The sequence below is a fragment of the Leiobunum rupestre genome, chromosome 10 (genome assembly GCF_980474605.1).
Source record: "Leiobunum rupestre chromosome 10, qqLeiRupe1.1.hap1, whole genome shotgun sequence".
NCBI lineage: Eukaryota > Metazoa > Arthropoda > Arachnida > Opiliones > Sclerosomatidae > Leiobunum > Leiobunum rupestre.
In genome coordinates this window covers 48028460-48043363 of record NC_143393.1, presented here as the reverse complement: position 1 = coordinate 48043363, position 14904 = coordinate 48028460, and the positions used below count along the sequence as shown (strand labels likewise).

Below are 14904 nucleotides of genomic sequence, written 5' to 3'. Positions count from 1 at the left end.
ACTTCCCAACTCCAATTTATTTTTGAGAATACATTTTGAATAAACAGTGCTGGCCAAATTAGTTGTTATTGTGGTTGTTTATAACTATTCAACCAGAATTTCTTTTAATTTTATATTACTTTAATAATAATAGTGCACTCAGGAAAGATTCGCCAGGGGGAATACAGGGTTTTACGGATCAGTATATCATCAATCTTAGGGCGTGTTCTTTAGGTTCTAATGAGTCAAAAATGTTCTATGTACATGGGTAATAAAATGCTTTGTTTCAGAGTTTTAGGCCCACAAAAAACCGGGCCCCAAAACAACGAAATAGCCAATTACAATTTATAGCTAAAATATTAAAATTGCAGTTCGGTATCTGCCTTGAACCCAATTGTGTATTTACTATTCATTTGTTTTTTATAACGGTGAAGCGATAAACACAATAGTAAATTCCAAAAGTTCATTCTTGAACTAGCAGAAGTGTTCAATGTTTTAGAGTAATCAATCTATATATATAAGTTTTATTTAAGTGTCTAAAAAATGTTACAGAATTATACCAAAACCTACAATTAAGTTAAAAAATTACAACACTTTTGGAGAAATCTAGCTACACACATTTCCTTCTACAAATGATTCCCAATTTCTTTTTTCCTAAAAATGGCAAATAAAATCAATTAAAGAAAACGTATGGATCAGAGTTCCAATCACTATATTAAACACAATTTACAGTAAAGTACAAATAAAAGGTTATCCATTGAGATTACCCACTGATTATTACCACATAAGAGGTGTTGCCATAAAATAAAACAATAAAATAATTAAACGTATACACTGTTTTACGAAGTCGGCCATTTCATTACAGGCCTAATTTAAAATAGTACAGGCAAGGGCGCCTGCACGTGCTCAAAAGCTCGAGACGTCGCGTGCACTGTCTTGACCGCGTGAAGCGCCCTTGCATGCACTATTTGAAATCAGTCCTGTAATAAAATGGCAGCTCTCACAAATAAGGATATAAAAGAGTGTATAAAATGTTTTTCTCCGCGTCAAGAGCTTAAGCTATTTAATACTTTATTGGCACGCGCGTTTCGCACGTGGACTTCCAATTTCAAAATCTTTATCGACTCAAGCGCGTGCTCTCCATCTTCAATAACTGTAGCTAGTGACGTGGAAAAAATCTTTTACACGTTACCTCCCCCCGTATTTTACAGAAACACCAATAGTTATTTCTATAAAGTAACGTGACCTTCTTGTTTTAATGTGGCTCTTACGTCACAGTCTCTTACTTTTACAAGCCGGCGAGCACGCGATACAGTAGCCATGGTACCCTGACTGTGGTTTTCGACGACAACTTTAATTAATTGAATTAATTTAATAATTAAGTATATCCGCTATAAACGCTAGCATAAACTCTATTTATGTTTTATTCAACTTGTTAAAAAGTTCCACGCGCGTCTTGAATAGTTCGTAGCTTTGGCCGTGACCGCCATTTTGGGTCGGAAATTTTCTTATCAATTGCCGATTCAGATCCGTTACTCAATATGACGTCCCGCACTATTTGTTCTTAAGGAACGCGTTTTTAAAAATCAACGAGATGATGAGAAGGTGCGGGTTTCAATAAATACCTTTTCTGATTAAAGATAGCGGCGTAGGACCTGTTACTTTTACGAGTTGGCGATACACTCAGCAGCCAGTTTCTTAAGTTCGGTGGCTCCCGATTTCTGGGCGAAGATCAGCAAATTGACGGCCGTTTCCGGCGTCAACTTCGACAGCACTTCCTCATGAGCCATCTCCTTCAACCCGGGCACTTCGTATTCCACAGCAGCCGCGAACAGCAACAAGCTATTTTCGCTCAAATGACGCGTCCGACCGGTGTACAAGTAGGACAGCAGGTCTTCGACGGCCAACGGCGTCATATCGTCACCCAAGTCCAGCGTCACGGGCTTGACGTCTCCACCCAACATCTTCAGAAAGACGGGCGATTTTGCGGCCAGGATGCTCCGATGACACTTGAATTGTTTCCCCGAACAGCTCAGGACGACGTCGGCGCAAATGGAACTGTCCAATAATCGCGACGTTAACCGCGAAGCGTAATCGTCCTCACCAACATCAAGTACGATATCCCAGTCCTCATTCACGCGTGTGGCTGCGGCTTCGGATTTGGGTCGTACTGGGAACTGCCGCTCGGAGGAACTATTCGGGCAATCGTCTAAAGAAATCAGAGAAATTGAAGAGCCCAGGTCGGAACTTACACGTCGTGAATCGCCCAAATTAGCCAGATTAAACTTGGTTCTAATTCTGCACACCACTGTTAAGGCTCCACTCGGAAATAGTTCTCCCTGTCTGGCCAGTAAGACCCTCCATGGTATGAAATTAGCGATTCCGAGATGGTTATCACGTCCAGTGACGATTTTGCGCCTTTTCAAGTACTTCTTGTCGACCTCTTCGCCCTCGTTGTTCTGGAGACATAGTTCGGCGGACATGAGGTTAAACCTGACTTCCCTGTCCTCGCAGTAGGCTTCGAGGTACAGCCCGACGCAGTTTCGCCGCTGTCCTCGGGTGAAGAAGGATCTGTCGGGGAACAGGGACAGTTGCCATTGCACGGTGTTGTTGGCGGTGAGCAGCGGGAATAAGGGGCTGCTCAGTTTCTTGTATGAAGTAGTTTTTTCTCTGAAGTTTGATATTCTCCATTCGGCTGTACATTCCAAAACGTTGTCGCTAACTAGCGTATCCATTTCAAAAATGGTAATTCAGGCGGTTCTTTACTCAAACGTGACTGATGTCAATGGATCGTATGAAGAAATAGCTGCGATAACATTTCTAACACCGCAGGGCTGCAAAATATGGTAACTCAGATATTCAAAGAATTCGACTTAAAATCTAAAATATACACTTCTTTTTGTGAACTGATCTGATCAAAATATTACATAGCGAATTTGTTAAAATATACGGTAAATAATTGGTTAAAATATTTTGAATATAATTTGTAAAAATAATTTGTAAAAATATTTTGTAAATAATTTGTAAAAATATTTTGTAAATAATTTGTAAAAATATTTTGTAAATAATTGGTAAAAATATTTTGTAAATAATTGGTAAAAATATTTTGTAAATAATTGGTAAAAATATTTTGTAAATAATTGGTAAAAATATTTTGTAAATAATTTGTAAAAATATTTTGTAAATAATTTGTAAAAATAATTTGTAAAAATATTTTGTAAATAATTTGTAAACATATTTTGTAAATAATTTGTAAAAATATTTTGTAAATAATTGGTAAAAATATTTTGTAAATAATTGGTAAAAATATTTTGTAAATAATTGGTAAAAATATTTTGTAAATAATTGGTTAAAATATTTTGTAAATAATTGGTAAAAATATTTTGTAAATAATTTGTAAAAATATTTTGTAAATAATTGGTAAAAATATTTTGTAAATAATTGGTAAAAATATTTTGTAAATAATTTATAAAAATATTTTGTAAATAATTTGTAAAAATATTTTGTAAATAATTTGTAAAAATATTTTGTAAATAATTTGTAAAAATATTTTGTAAATAATTTGTAAAAATATTTTGTAAATAATTGGTAAAAATATTTTTTAAATAATTTGTAAAAAAACGTAAGTATTTTTTAAATAATTTGTAAAAAAACGTAAGTATTTTTTAAATAATTTGTAAAAAAACGTAAGTATTTTTTAAATATAATGTAAATAACTTGTTAAAATGTACTGCAATTAGCTTGTTAAAATATCTTGTAAATAAATTGTTAAAATGTACTGTAAATTAATTGTTAAAATGTACTGTAAATAATTTGTTAAAATATACTGAAAATAATTTGTTAAAATATTTGGTAACTATTTTGTAAAAATATGCTGTAAATAATTTGTTAAAATGTACTGTAAATAGCTTGTTAGAATGTACTTTATATATTTTGAAAATATATACTATCACAATAGAAAGTTAATCAAAATGTCATCTTGTTACAGAGAATTGGTCAAAGTATTAAGTCCATACATAGAAAGCTTAGTTCAACTAACATTGTTAGTGACACATATTTTAATAGTTAAAAATTCAGGAATTTATCTCCCAAAGTAAAATGAACTAAAATTTCCCAAAAGTCCCATTTTTGACTCACCACATTTTTGCATGAAGCGTTTGTTGTAAACCAAAAAGCCCGATAACATGAACAAAGAATATATGATAAGGGTTATCGATAACAAAATATGCTGACAGGTCAAAATAGCGCGGATAGTAATAAATACGAAGTTTAATTTCTATCTTATAAAAGTTTCATTCTTATTTTTGTTATTCATATTTTACTTTTGAAGGAGTTTTAATTTTCAATAGGCCTTGGCCACGAGCTCACTATAGAGATTTCTGGCCGTCGTTAGCTGAAAGTTGCACAAACCCCAAGTTCTTTCGCGATGTACGTGTGGATTCTAAACCAAGATTCCAACATTTGGTTCATTAATAGTGAAAGGTTGAACAGACGGAACTTTCAACTTCTCTTAATTTTATCGCCATGAATCATCTTTTTATTAAAATCTTCCCCACTCGCTTCCCCTTTCAATATCCTACTAGCCCTTGATAAATACTGGCTCAAGTCCTCCGTATTAAACTGCTTTAGCACGGAATTAATCGAAACAAAACTTCAGTCGCACGAAATTAATACCAGTGTTCTGACGTCATTTGGGGCGCATGATTTCTGTGCTTTAATAAAAGCCGCGAGAGAGTTTGAAATTGTGATCTCGTGTTGATCGTTCCTTATCAGCTTATGATAATACATAATGCATAACACATGATATAATGTAATGTAATATAATATAATGTAATGTAATATAATGTAATATAATATAATGTAATGTAATATAATGTAATGTAATATAATGTAATGTAATATAATGTAATTTAATGTAATGTAATATAATGTAATATAATGTAATGTAATATAATGTAATGTAATATAATGTAATGTAATATAATGTAATATAATATAATGTAATGTAATATAATGTAATATAATGTAATGTAATGTAATGTAATGTAATGTAATGTAATGTAATGTAATGTAATGTAATATAATGTAATGTAATATAATACATAAAATAATATAATACATAATTTAATAATTCTAAATAAAAATGTCGGACGCGGTCCGCCTTAAACGCCGTCATCCCGATATTTTAGCGTTGGTTAGAACCTTAATATCCCTTCTGTTGTAGGAGGTGCATTTCTAAATTTTATAGCAATCGATGGAACACTTATTGTTGTATCATTGATATTAATTTAAATCAGATTGACCGCGTCATAATTTAATTAATCAAAATTTGTCAGTCATTTCGAGACTTCTTTCAACGCGATCTAGGAGGATTTGTACTCGACACAACAGCAGGCCTTAGACTTCCCCATTCCCCTCCCCCCTTCTCTCCTTTAAACACATATTGAAATGGTTAAATAACCTACTGTCTATCGAAATGTAGATGAAAATTAAGTACAAAAATTATATTTACATTATTTTATTGATTAAAACCAACTTTTAATTGAATAAATTCATCGTGTAGAACTTGCCAAAAGCATACAAAATTTTTCTTCGCGGCTTGGGCGTGGGGATTACGCCGCGTGGGCTTCTGGCATTCAGAATGTCGCGTGCTTTAATTTAAAAACATTCTATAGTAAAAATGTTAGTACTATAGAGTGTTGTTAAATTAAATTTTAAAGAAACCAATTTAACACTGTTAAACTTGATATCACAGGTCGGGGGCTCTGGGCTTCAAAGATCGCCAATGCCCTAGGTTAGGCTGGGGCTCTCTTTTGTATATTAGAATGCCGATCTCTGCTTGATATATAACGGTTCGATCGAGAGCCTGCAATGAAATAATATTAACGCCTTCTTGTTGAACTTTTGTTTTTGAGATACGCAGAAATCGGTGTCGACCCAAGGCCTTAGACAGCAGCACGCAATAACTGATTAACGGCCACGCCAACGGGGGGATACAGGAATACGCCACTACTCCCGGAATTTCCGTGAACGTTATCTCCTTGTAGTATAGTCTTATTTACTACCCTCTCTCCTATCGAGCATGATACTCGTACTTTTCGCAGTATTTTAAATTACCATACGCCATTTTGCCATAATAATACAAATAATTTTTTTTTATAAATTACCAGATTCGACATCCGGATTTTTCACAAACAAGTTTTGTACTACGGATAATTTTTTGTATTTGAACAAACCATTTCATTCCGAAAAAAACAAGTTGACAAGCCAAAATATACCTCTCCTCGGAAGAGTTTCTAATTTTCAGTGAAGTGTACAATGTATCCGTGGTTCTTCGGTAGAATGCTCACATGACGTGCAGGAGGGCTCGGGTTTGAATCCCGCCCGGTACTAACGCAAATTGGAAAAATATTTATACTGCACCCAATGACAACAAAAAACGGGCCCTTTTGGAAAAACCTTTTCCCTAATTCTAAGAAACTGCGTACGCAGCGATTACCCTTTGCCCCGAAAATGCGAACGCGTTCGCAGGCCTGACAGACAGACCCACAGACAGACACGGTGGTTGTGTAACCCCTCATAGGGTACAAAGTCCCCTCGGAGAGGTAAAAACCATTCGCGTAGATTTTGTTAAAAACTTTTCATACTTAAGAAAAAAGAAAAATGATTTTTAAGATTGTTTATGTTCAAAAATGTAAATCTTAATTAAATGTATATTAAATTGAGATATTATTTCATTGAATTTTTGAATTCCTTGTCAACAAAGTTAACACATCCGGATGCTACGAACGATTTATCCTCGCATTATTATAATAATTTAATACTTTTTATCTTGAGCGCTGGATCTCAAATGATAAGATTACGATTCTCCGACGGACTTAAAAATGTAAAGAAAATCCCTACGCTACGACAACTGTCTTCTACGAAAAGTTGAATAACGGTCAAAGAATTGCTTTATAGGAATAACAATTGCAATAACAGAGCTCACTTGGTCACATTGTTCAAGTAGCAGAAGAGTCTCGCGTGCTTTTTAAGAAGTAAAATTTGTATGATCTTCTCCAACCGGACTATAATTAACAATTTTTTCTAAAAAAAATAAAGAATTTAACATTAACTATATTAAATTTAAATAGCTCATTATTGAAAAACGAGATAAAATAAGTGAAACTATCAATCGTCTTTGCACTAACTTACGTGTTAAGGAAATGCGTGGTAAGTTTAACTATCATTTCATTTGCAATAAATTTAAACATTAACTAAAACACTATTTTGTAACGAAAAATAAACTAAAATAAACTGAAAGAGTTTGTCATGGAATTAATACTTGTGTTTAACAAAAATAGTCAAATATATGTAAAAAAATTGCATGTTTCTTAAATGTTTTTATTATTAGGCCATAATTATGTGTAAGATTTACAGGCATGCAGTTTTATAATCAATTAACTTTATCTAATAGTAATACTATCTTATTATCTACCCTTTTTTATCTTGCTAAGTTTACGTTTCATGGTAATTAAAATTTCCATATGGCAAGACCAGACACACAGAATTTCATAGTACCAAAAATTATCGATAGGGGTAACCATAATCACGTTACCACTTGGTTTTTGTTATGGTTCCAATTACAATACGCTATAAACTTTGTTTATCTTTGACAAAAAACGTCTCTTATTCCCAAGAACTTGTTTATTTATCGAGAATGTAGTAGCGCAATAAGATCTATTTTTGGTAAGGCACTCTAACATTTATGCTTATTTACGAAAATTTTCCATTTCACTTCTTTTCCGATATGGACACTGTAGTACAAACATCGACCATAAACGTTCTCCTTAAACAATCATCTAACGTTATCGCCGTAGTGATAATATTCATTTCAATTTTCTTAGTTTTTTTCCGTATTTGGAAAATGTTTCTACTAATTGCTTTGTTTTCTACAGAAATGACGTCAAACAATGGGTTTATTTCACTATTGAACCAATGGGAATCAACCTTTACTTGCAGTGTTGATCACGAGACGGTTCAAACTTAAATGCGAAGAACTGTTATCTCAGAGACACAGCAAATAGAATTTGAGGGTATTTCCTAGTTCCAAAAAATCTCGCTAGAGGGTAGCCATGACATGACGTCAAGGTTTTTTCAAACTTGATATATGACATCAACGTCGACCAATAGGATGCAACCTTCAGTTGCTGTTTAAGACTAGTGAAATATATTCGACAAGTGATAATTGTTAGTTCTTAAAAATCTCGTTAGGGCCGCCATGATATGACGTCAACGGGATTTTTCAACTTAAGATAAGGTACTTAAAAAAAAAAATAATCAGCTAGGCTAATACCCAAGGCACCACCTTAGGCCTAAGTCATCAAGCGACTTTTGAAGCCTTTAATTCAGGTGGCCGGGTTACAATGCGTAGGAGGGTGGTGGCAAGCCCTGCATGCCACGCGATCGAACCAACAGCTCCCTACACTAACTATTACCGTTAACCTCAACAAGTTTTTATGGAAGGGGAAACCGAAGAGCTCGGGGGAAAACCCTTTAAACCAGTGAGGATAGAACTTGCAAACTCAACGCAGAAGGATCTGTTCCGAGTTTTCACTCAGTGCCACAAGCTGGGATGGAACACGGCTCCTCTTGCTGCGAGGCGAAAGTGCTAACCACTCCGCCACCCCACGAAATGACGTCATCGAATAAGTTGCAGTTTTTTTTTAATCTCAAGATATATTAATCTCGAGTGTCTAGAAACAAGCTGATTATTTCTCCCACGCGTTATTTCTTTCTAGAATATTGACTAGTAAAGACCTAGTAAATAGTAAGTAATATACTATAGAGACAGATACTTCATGGTTTAAAATAAACTTTTATTAAAAAGAATATTGGGGAAGCTTTTCGAGCCCACTCGCTCCTTTTCAACCCAGATAGGAATGAATGAAAAGGAGCGAGTGGGCTCGAAAAGCTTCCCCAATATTCTTTTTAATAAAAGTTTATTTTAAACCATGAAGTATTTGTCTCTATAGTATATTACTTACTATTTACTAGTTTAAACTAACCATGGTTAAATTTTGCATTTATGATAGTAAAGACCTGCTGTCGGTTAGTTCCGTCTTTTACTGCTCGACTGAGACAAAGGCTTAATGCAACTGTCGGCTCTATCATTGCCACATGTATAATGAAAAGGACCCTGTTATTAGAGATGGCGATTAATCTATCCGAATCTTCGAAAAAAATGACTTTCGTGGAGACCGTGGAGCCATCGATTAATGGGACCGAAAGCTAAAATTCAAAACAGCGAAACAATAACGTCGTCAGAGAGCCATTATAGAGTATAATAGTGAGACCACTTTTACTCTACTTACAAGGAGACGACCCGAGGTGTAACACACCGATTTTGTTCAAACTCGAGGGTTTGGTAGACCTTCATGTAACTTGAAACACCCTAAAGGGAAATGTCTCCATAGGCAACTGTTTTGCCATGGCAACCAAAAATGTTTTTGACAACACAAAATGGAAATTTAAAAAAAAAATTAATTTTTGAAAATGCTAAAAATAGAAAATAAAGAAAAAGTTCGAATTTGATTAAAATCTTTACAGGGGTACCCTTACATTTGGTCAGATTCCCATCTTATATTCAATAGGAAAATTTCCATTTTGTATTTTCAAAAACATTTTTGGTTGCCATGGCAAAACGGTTGCCTATGGAGACATTTCCCTTTAGGGTTTTTCAAGTTACATGAAAGTCTACCAAGTGAACCATAACGGTGTGTTACACCTCGGGTCGTCTCCTTGTTAGTGAACTTTAACCTAAATTATAAATCCCATATAAAATTTATTTTAAACAATTACTATAATTGAAGTAATTGACAAACTTACAAACGAGCCAATCAACGCGAAGCATTTTTTTATGTTCCGCCTTTTGGGTCAAAATGTAGCTTCAGCATCTTGTTTTGATTTCAACGCTAGCGACATCTATTTAAAAAAAGAGCTACTTCACCTAGAGTTAAGTTGGAAGAAACCACCAAAGGACTGTGCAAAGAATGATAAAATACGCGAATAAGTAGATTAGTCCATAAATAAAAGGGATAAAATAGTTAAACCCTAAACAAATTTGAAGATATTTAAAAACTTACAAATATCTCGTACCAATAGGTCTTCGAGTAAACCAAAAGACGCGAATCTCGGATCAAATAGATCTTCGAATAAAAAACTACATAAAAATTAAAAACACGGTACTGATGAGTTCCAAATAGAACGACACCGGTCTACCGTTGGAATCTCTGGCTATTTTATTTAGTTTTTATGTAGTTTTTTACTCTAAGATCTATTTGATCCGAGATTCACGTCTTTTGGTTTGCTCGAAGACCTATTGGTACGAGTTATTTGTAAGTTTTTAAATATCATCAAATTTGTTTAGGGTTTAGCTATTTTATCCCTTTTAATTATGGACTAATCTACTTATTCGTCTACTTCAGCCGACACTTGCTTTAAGGATTTCCTACCATAAAACTAAGTTACATTTAATTCTTTGATTTTTTGTAGTATATTTTCTAAAACATTTTAAAAACAATTTGCGTATTGTAAAAGCGTTTATTTTGAAACATTTTAGTGTAGAAATTTAGGTTTAACCAGTTAAAACCATATTGAGAAAATTAGGCCTAGCATGTTGGGATAGATAATGTATCATTTGAAACTATAGAAAATGTTTGTCAACTAGTAAAATTATAGTACAATTATCGCGAAAAGCGTACTATATAGTACGCGATTGAAATTATAGTACGGAAAAATTCGAAAGGTAAAATTATCGAAATGTACTATAATTATAATACGGTTGGCAACGCTGCGTGCGGGGCTTCCACTTGGACAGTATAATTTATCCCTCTGGTTGTTCCCATAAATCCCTTTTTATCCCTGTCACAAATATAAATAAATTTGTCTCTCCCAAATAAATATTTTTTTTTTACAAAAACAATAAGATTTATAATTTTTAACCCTTATATAAAGAATCACGGGTTCTTTTTTAATCTTTTAAAATCTGTGACTCTTTGACTCTGGCAGAATGGCGCGCTCGGAGAGCAAGTGCTAGTGCGCCCGATCCGCTTGGGATTCAAAAATCCAAGTTAATTCGTGTGGTCCAATAAAGATCGAGGCACGGTATTTGAAGAACTTGACCAAAATATTTCTGGCGAAATTTAGGAAAATGCCCAAAATCCTTTAAATATTTAATTTTCGAAAAATCCCTTAATTTTCCCTTTTCCCTCTCTTCCAAAATAAAATCCCTTTGAGTTCGGATTATCCATAGAAAGGGATAAAATTCCTTAAAGTGGAAGCACTGACTACGTGTATGTTTGATCGAAGTTGGCCGTGCTCCGAAGTTGCCATCTAGCGGCGATACTTAGCAAATGGTCCAAGCCAAAAAAAAATCGGTAAAAAAATACATTTCATGGCCTGTATGTATTTAGTGGGCTATGCCACTACAATCATAGCAACTCACACAAGAAGAAAGCCACCCGTCAGAAGTCGTTCATTTTTTTACGTACATTTTTCACTGGTTAGACCATAGATATAAGAAATGTATATAAAGGTCTAGATAAATTTCGGGGCGTCTAAGCCTAACATAAAATACGGAATTGACACCTAGCAGACACCGAGGAAGGCACGTGACCAAGAGCGCGAGCTCTCTTAGCAATTTAGTACTAAGTGCTTGATCTTTCCGCAGGCCGCAGTCTTTAGACACCATCTGTTGGTGACTTTTAGTATCATTTTTAAGCAGGAGACAATGGCTCTCGCGACGATAGCACGAGCTTTCTTACCGATAGATAGCGCCTTTTAGGGATAGCCTGCAGAAATTACGCGTGTCTGCTAGCTGTCACCTCCGTATTCACTCCCTTTGAAATATTTTATCTAGACCTTTATATACGTTTCCTATATCTATGGGTTAGACGCTTTAGCGCCTGATGCCGTCGGAAGGGGAAAATTCGGAAATTGTCTTCCCCCTTTCCGTAAAACGCTCGGTGTAAAGGTTCGTCCCATGAAATTTGTACACAACAATACGTTAGGGTGTTTAGAGGCTAGCTGCGGTCCCCTTGTGTTTGTTGGTCCTTTCCGCACCTCCGTTAGCTTCGTTTCAAATTGGGGCGGCTGCACACACCAAGCTCGCAAGCTTATTGCGAGCGCGCACGCATGCGTCGTTTGAAAAACCAAGTTCGCGCACGAGCAAGCGAAGCGTGTGCGAAACTGGGATTTTTTCTAATTTAATGTCGGTCGCTTCACGTCTCATGTGTTCAGCCACCTTTAGTGAATCAGGCGCGAGTTCCAAGGGGGGGAAATGCTTGTCTGGAGCCGTGTGTGCCTGGCTTATGGACCTTTGTACGTCTTCGGAGCTACATGGTCGAGTGTTAATGCGTAAAGTTGCAAAGTACACCGCTGGGAAAAAGGGTAAATTATTCGAAGAATGGTGGTTACTACAGGCACAGCCAACTTTGATCACGCGCTGTTCGCTCTATAGCGGCCAGCTCATTCGCCGAGCAAGGATTTTCCCGCCATAACGAACGTGCCACTGAACCGAGGGGTCGGACATTTACCAAAATCCCGTACACTTTGTCTAAAATCGCAAAATCTTTTAACTCTCTCTATGGTAAATTAACATTGAAATCCCGAAATCACTTCAAAAAATAATGATAAAATCGCCAAAATCTCTACGAAATCCCGAAATCCCGTACAAAATAATGGCAAGTGTCCGACCCCTCGCACTGAACTCATACAGTTTTTATATTGGCTTCACTTCACTGCAAAAAGGGTGTTATTAACGTGTCTTATACGCTTAATTTAAAATATCACATATATATCGGAAACCTTTGCACACAAATGGTAAAAATACAGGTTACCTTATTAATATTTACAAGTTTCTTCCAAGGTAATTGTGTAAAAATGACCATAATACAATTTTAATACGAAGAAGTTGGAATTATCCGCCTTTAGTCTGTAAAAAAACTATTCTAAACAAAATATACCGCTAGGGGCGCAAGATCAAAGGTGGCCGTGCTACAGGCGATGACCGATCTCCGGACTTTTGTATCAAAAAGGGAACTAAAGTTTCCATCGAAATCCGTACAAAAAATACTCCGGAAGAAGTTCAGGGCTGCTTTTATTTCGAGACAAATAAAAGGAAAACATTTCTAGCCTCAAAGCGAGTGTTTTCGAAATTCGGTCAAAAATATCAAACCGTTACCAATAGACACGGAATGAATGAATATTTATTTGCACTATGTTTTTTGTACAAAGTCTACACCACTGTCTTTGTAGGTTAATCTCTTAACCTTGGTCAGTTTCACAAGTAAGGTTTTTAGGATTATGATTTATCTAAAAATAGTAAAAACAAAATATTTATAATACATTTTTAAATTACTAGACCTAAACGAATTCTCAAAGGTAACCCGGATAATTCAAGAGCCCCACACTCTTTATGGGTAATTCCTACACCTGCGACTAAATGCTTCACGAGCCACAGAAGATGATATAATTCCGACGATGATTCTAGCCAAGAATAAAAAACAGCTCGTCATTCTAAAGGCTCTGCACAATCTTCAAGTTCAAACAAACTCAGCGGAAAGAAAAGCAAATTCTAACCATCATGGAAAACAGTGTATCCCATTTTAAAGTACAGCAAAGATGATAATTTGATGTACTGCAAAATCTAGAGAAAAGTAGATTTTTTTATCCTGGGTATTAACATTCATCCAAGTCAGTGGCGTAGCCAGAAAGCATGGAACAGGCATACGTTAAAATGTCACGATAACGGAAACTGAAACGAAAATACGACGCAAAAGCTAACGGGAAAGGTTTCAGCTTTGAGATAAATAACAGAAAATATTTACTTTGAATTGTGCGTCCAAACATCGAACGTTAACAGAAACGTAAATAAATTTAGTTTTGCGTTTGCTGTTACTGAATACCTTTTCCTGACATTTGTACGTGAGCGTATTGTAGGCTTACCTATGAAAAAGTATGCAACATCAAATAAGTTCGTATTGCTACGCAGTTTGATTCTGGCGTGTTGTGGCTTGGCGGGAAACAGCGTCCATCGGAACTGCCCCTGGGAAGGCTACAACCTTCAGCATACTTTTCATTTTATCTGAGGGCCCAAAACTTTATTGAAAAGCATTAAAACAAATAATGATTTTAATCAATAGATTACAAAAAATCATGTTGATTTAAATCAGTCAACCCTGGCAGAAAGTGCCTCCTAACTTAATTTGTGGAGCCTCTAGAGGATCAAGACGTATAACATTTGAAAAGGTCAAAAATTGGGCCTACATCAGAGAGCAAGTATTAGCCTACACCTCTTAATAGATAGATACTGATCTCCACAGATGAGTTAAATAATTGTAAAATGTCCCAAAATTGCGCCGTCTTGTAGCGATTTCTTGAATTATACAAATTATCCTCCATGGCCACTTGAGGTCGAGAAAAAGCTCTAAAAATTAAACTAACGCTTACTTTAGCGTTGCAAACATGGAACTTGATTATTGCAATCACTTTAGTCTGTCCGGTTATAATTTTCTAATTAGATATCAAATCTAGTTTACTGCGCAGTGCGCCATCAACACACTTACTGGCTCCTTTACCATCGTCCAAAGCAATTCCTGAATGAGTTACACCAGTAAATACCACTTACGTTGCCTTGGATATTAGCCTAGCTGATTATTATTATTATTATAAATAATGTTTAGTCAAAATTAAAAACTGGCACGTCTCAAATTTAATATTTCATTTACGAACAATATTCCAAAAAGGTCAAAAATGCAAAATACAGTCTTTCTATAAATAACTACAAACTACTTTAACTGCTTGTGTTAAGTTTTAAATATGCTTTGAGTTACCTCTCTCTATTTCGTTGGGAACAAAATTTTTTTATTCGGGAGAAAACTCAAT

General features: G+C 35.1%; 1 protein-coding gene across 1 annotated transcript; it reads right to left on the bottom strand.

Moving 5' to 3' along the window:
• Nucleotides 1-545: 545 nt before the first annotated feature.
• Nucleotides 546-2758, bottom strand: LOC149926083 (TD and POZ domain-containing protein 3-like). The gene is made up of 2 exons (XM_090160341.1): nucleotides 1605-2758; nucleotides 546-633 (listed from the first exon to the last, which is right to left on the bottom strand). The coding sequence occupies exon 1, from the start codon at nucleotides 2712-2714 to the stop codon at nucleotides 1644-1646; it is 1071 nt and encodes a 356-aa protein (XP_090016467.1). The 5' UTR covers nucleotides 2715-2758; the 3' UTR covers nucleotides 546-633; nucleotides 1605-1643.
• Nucleotides 2759-14904: the final 12146 nt, after the last annotated feature.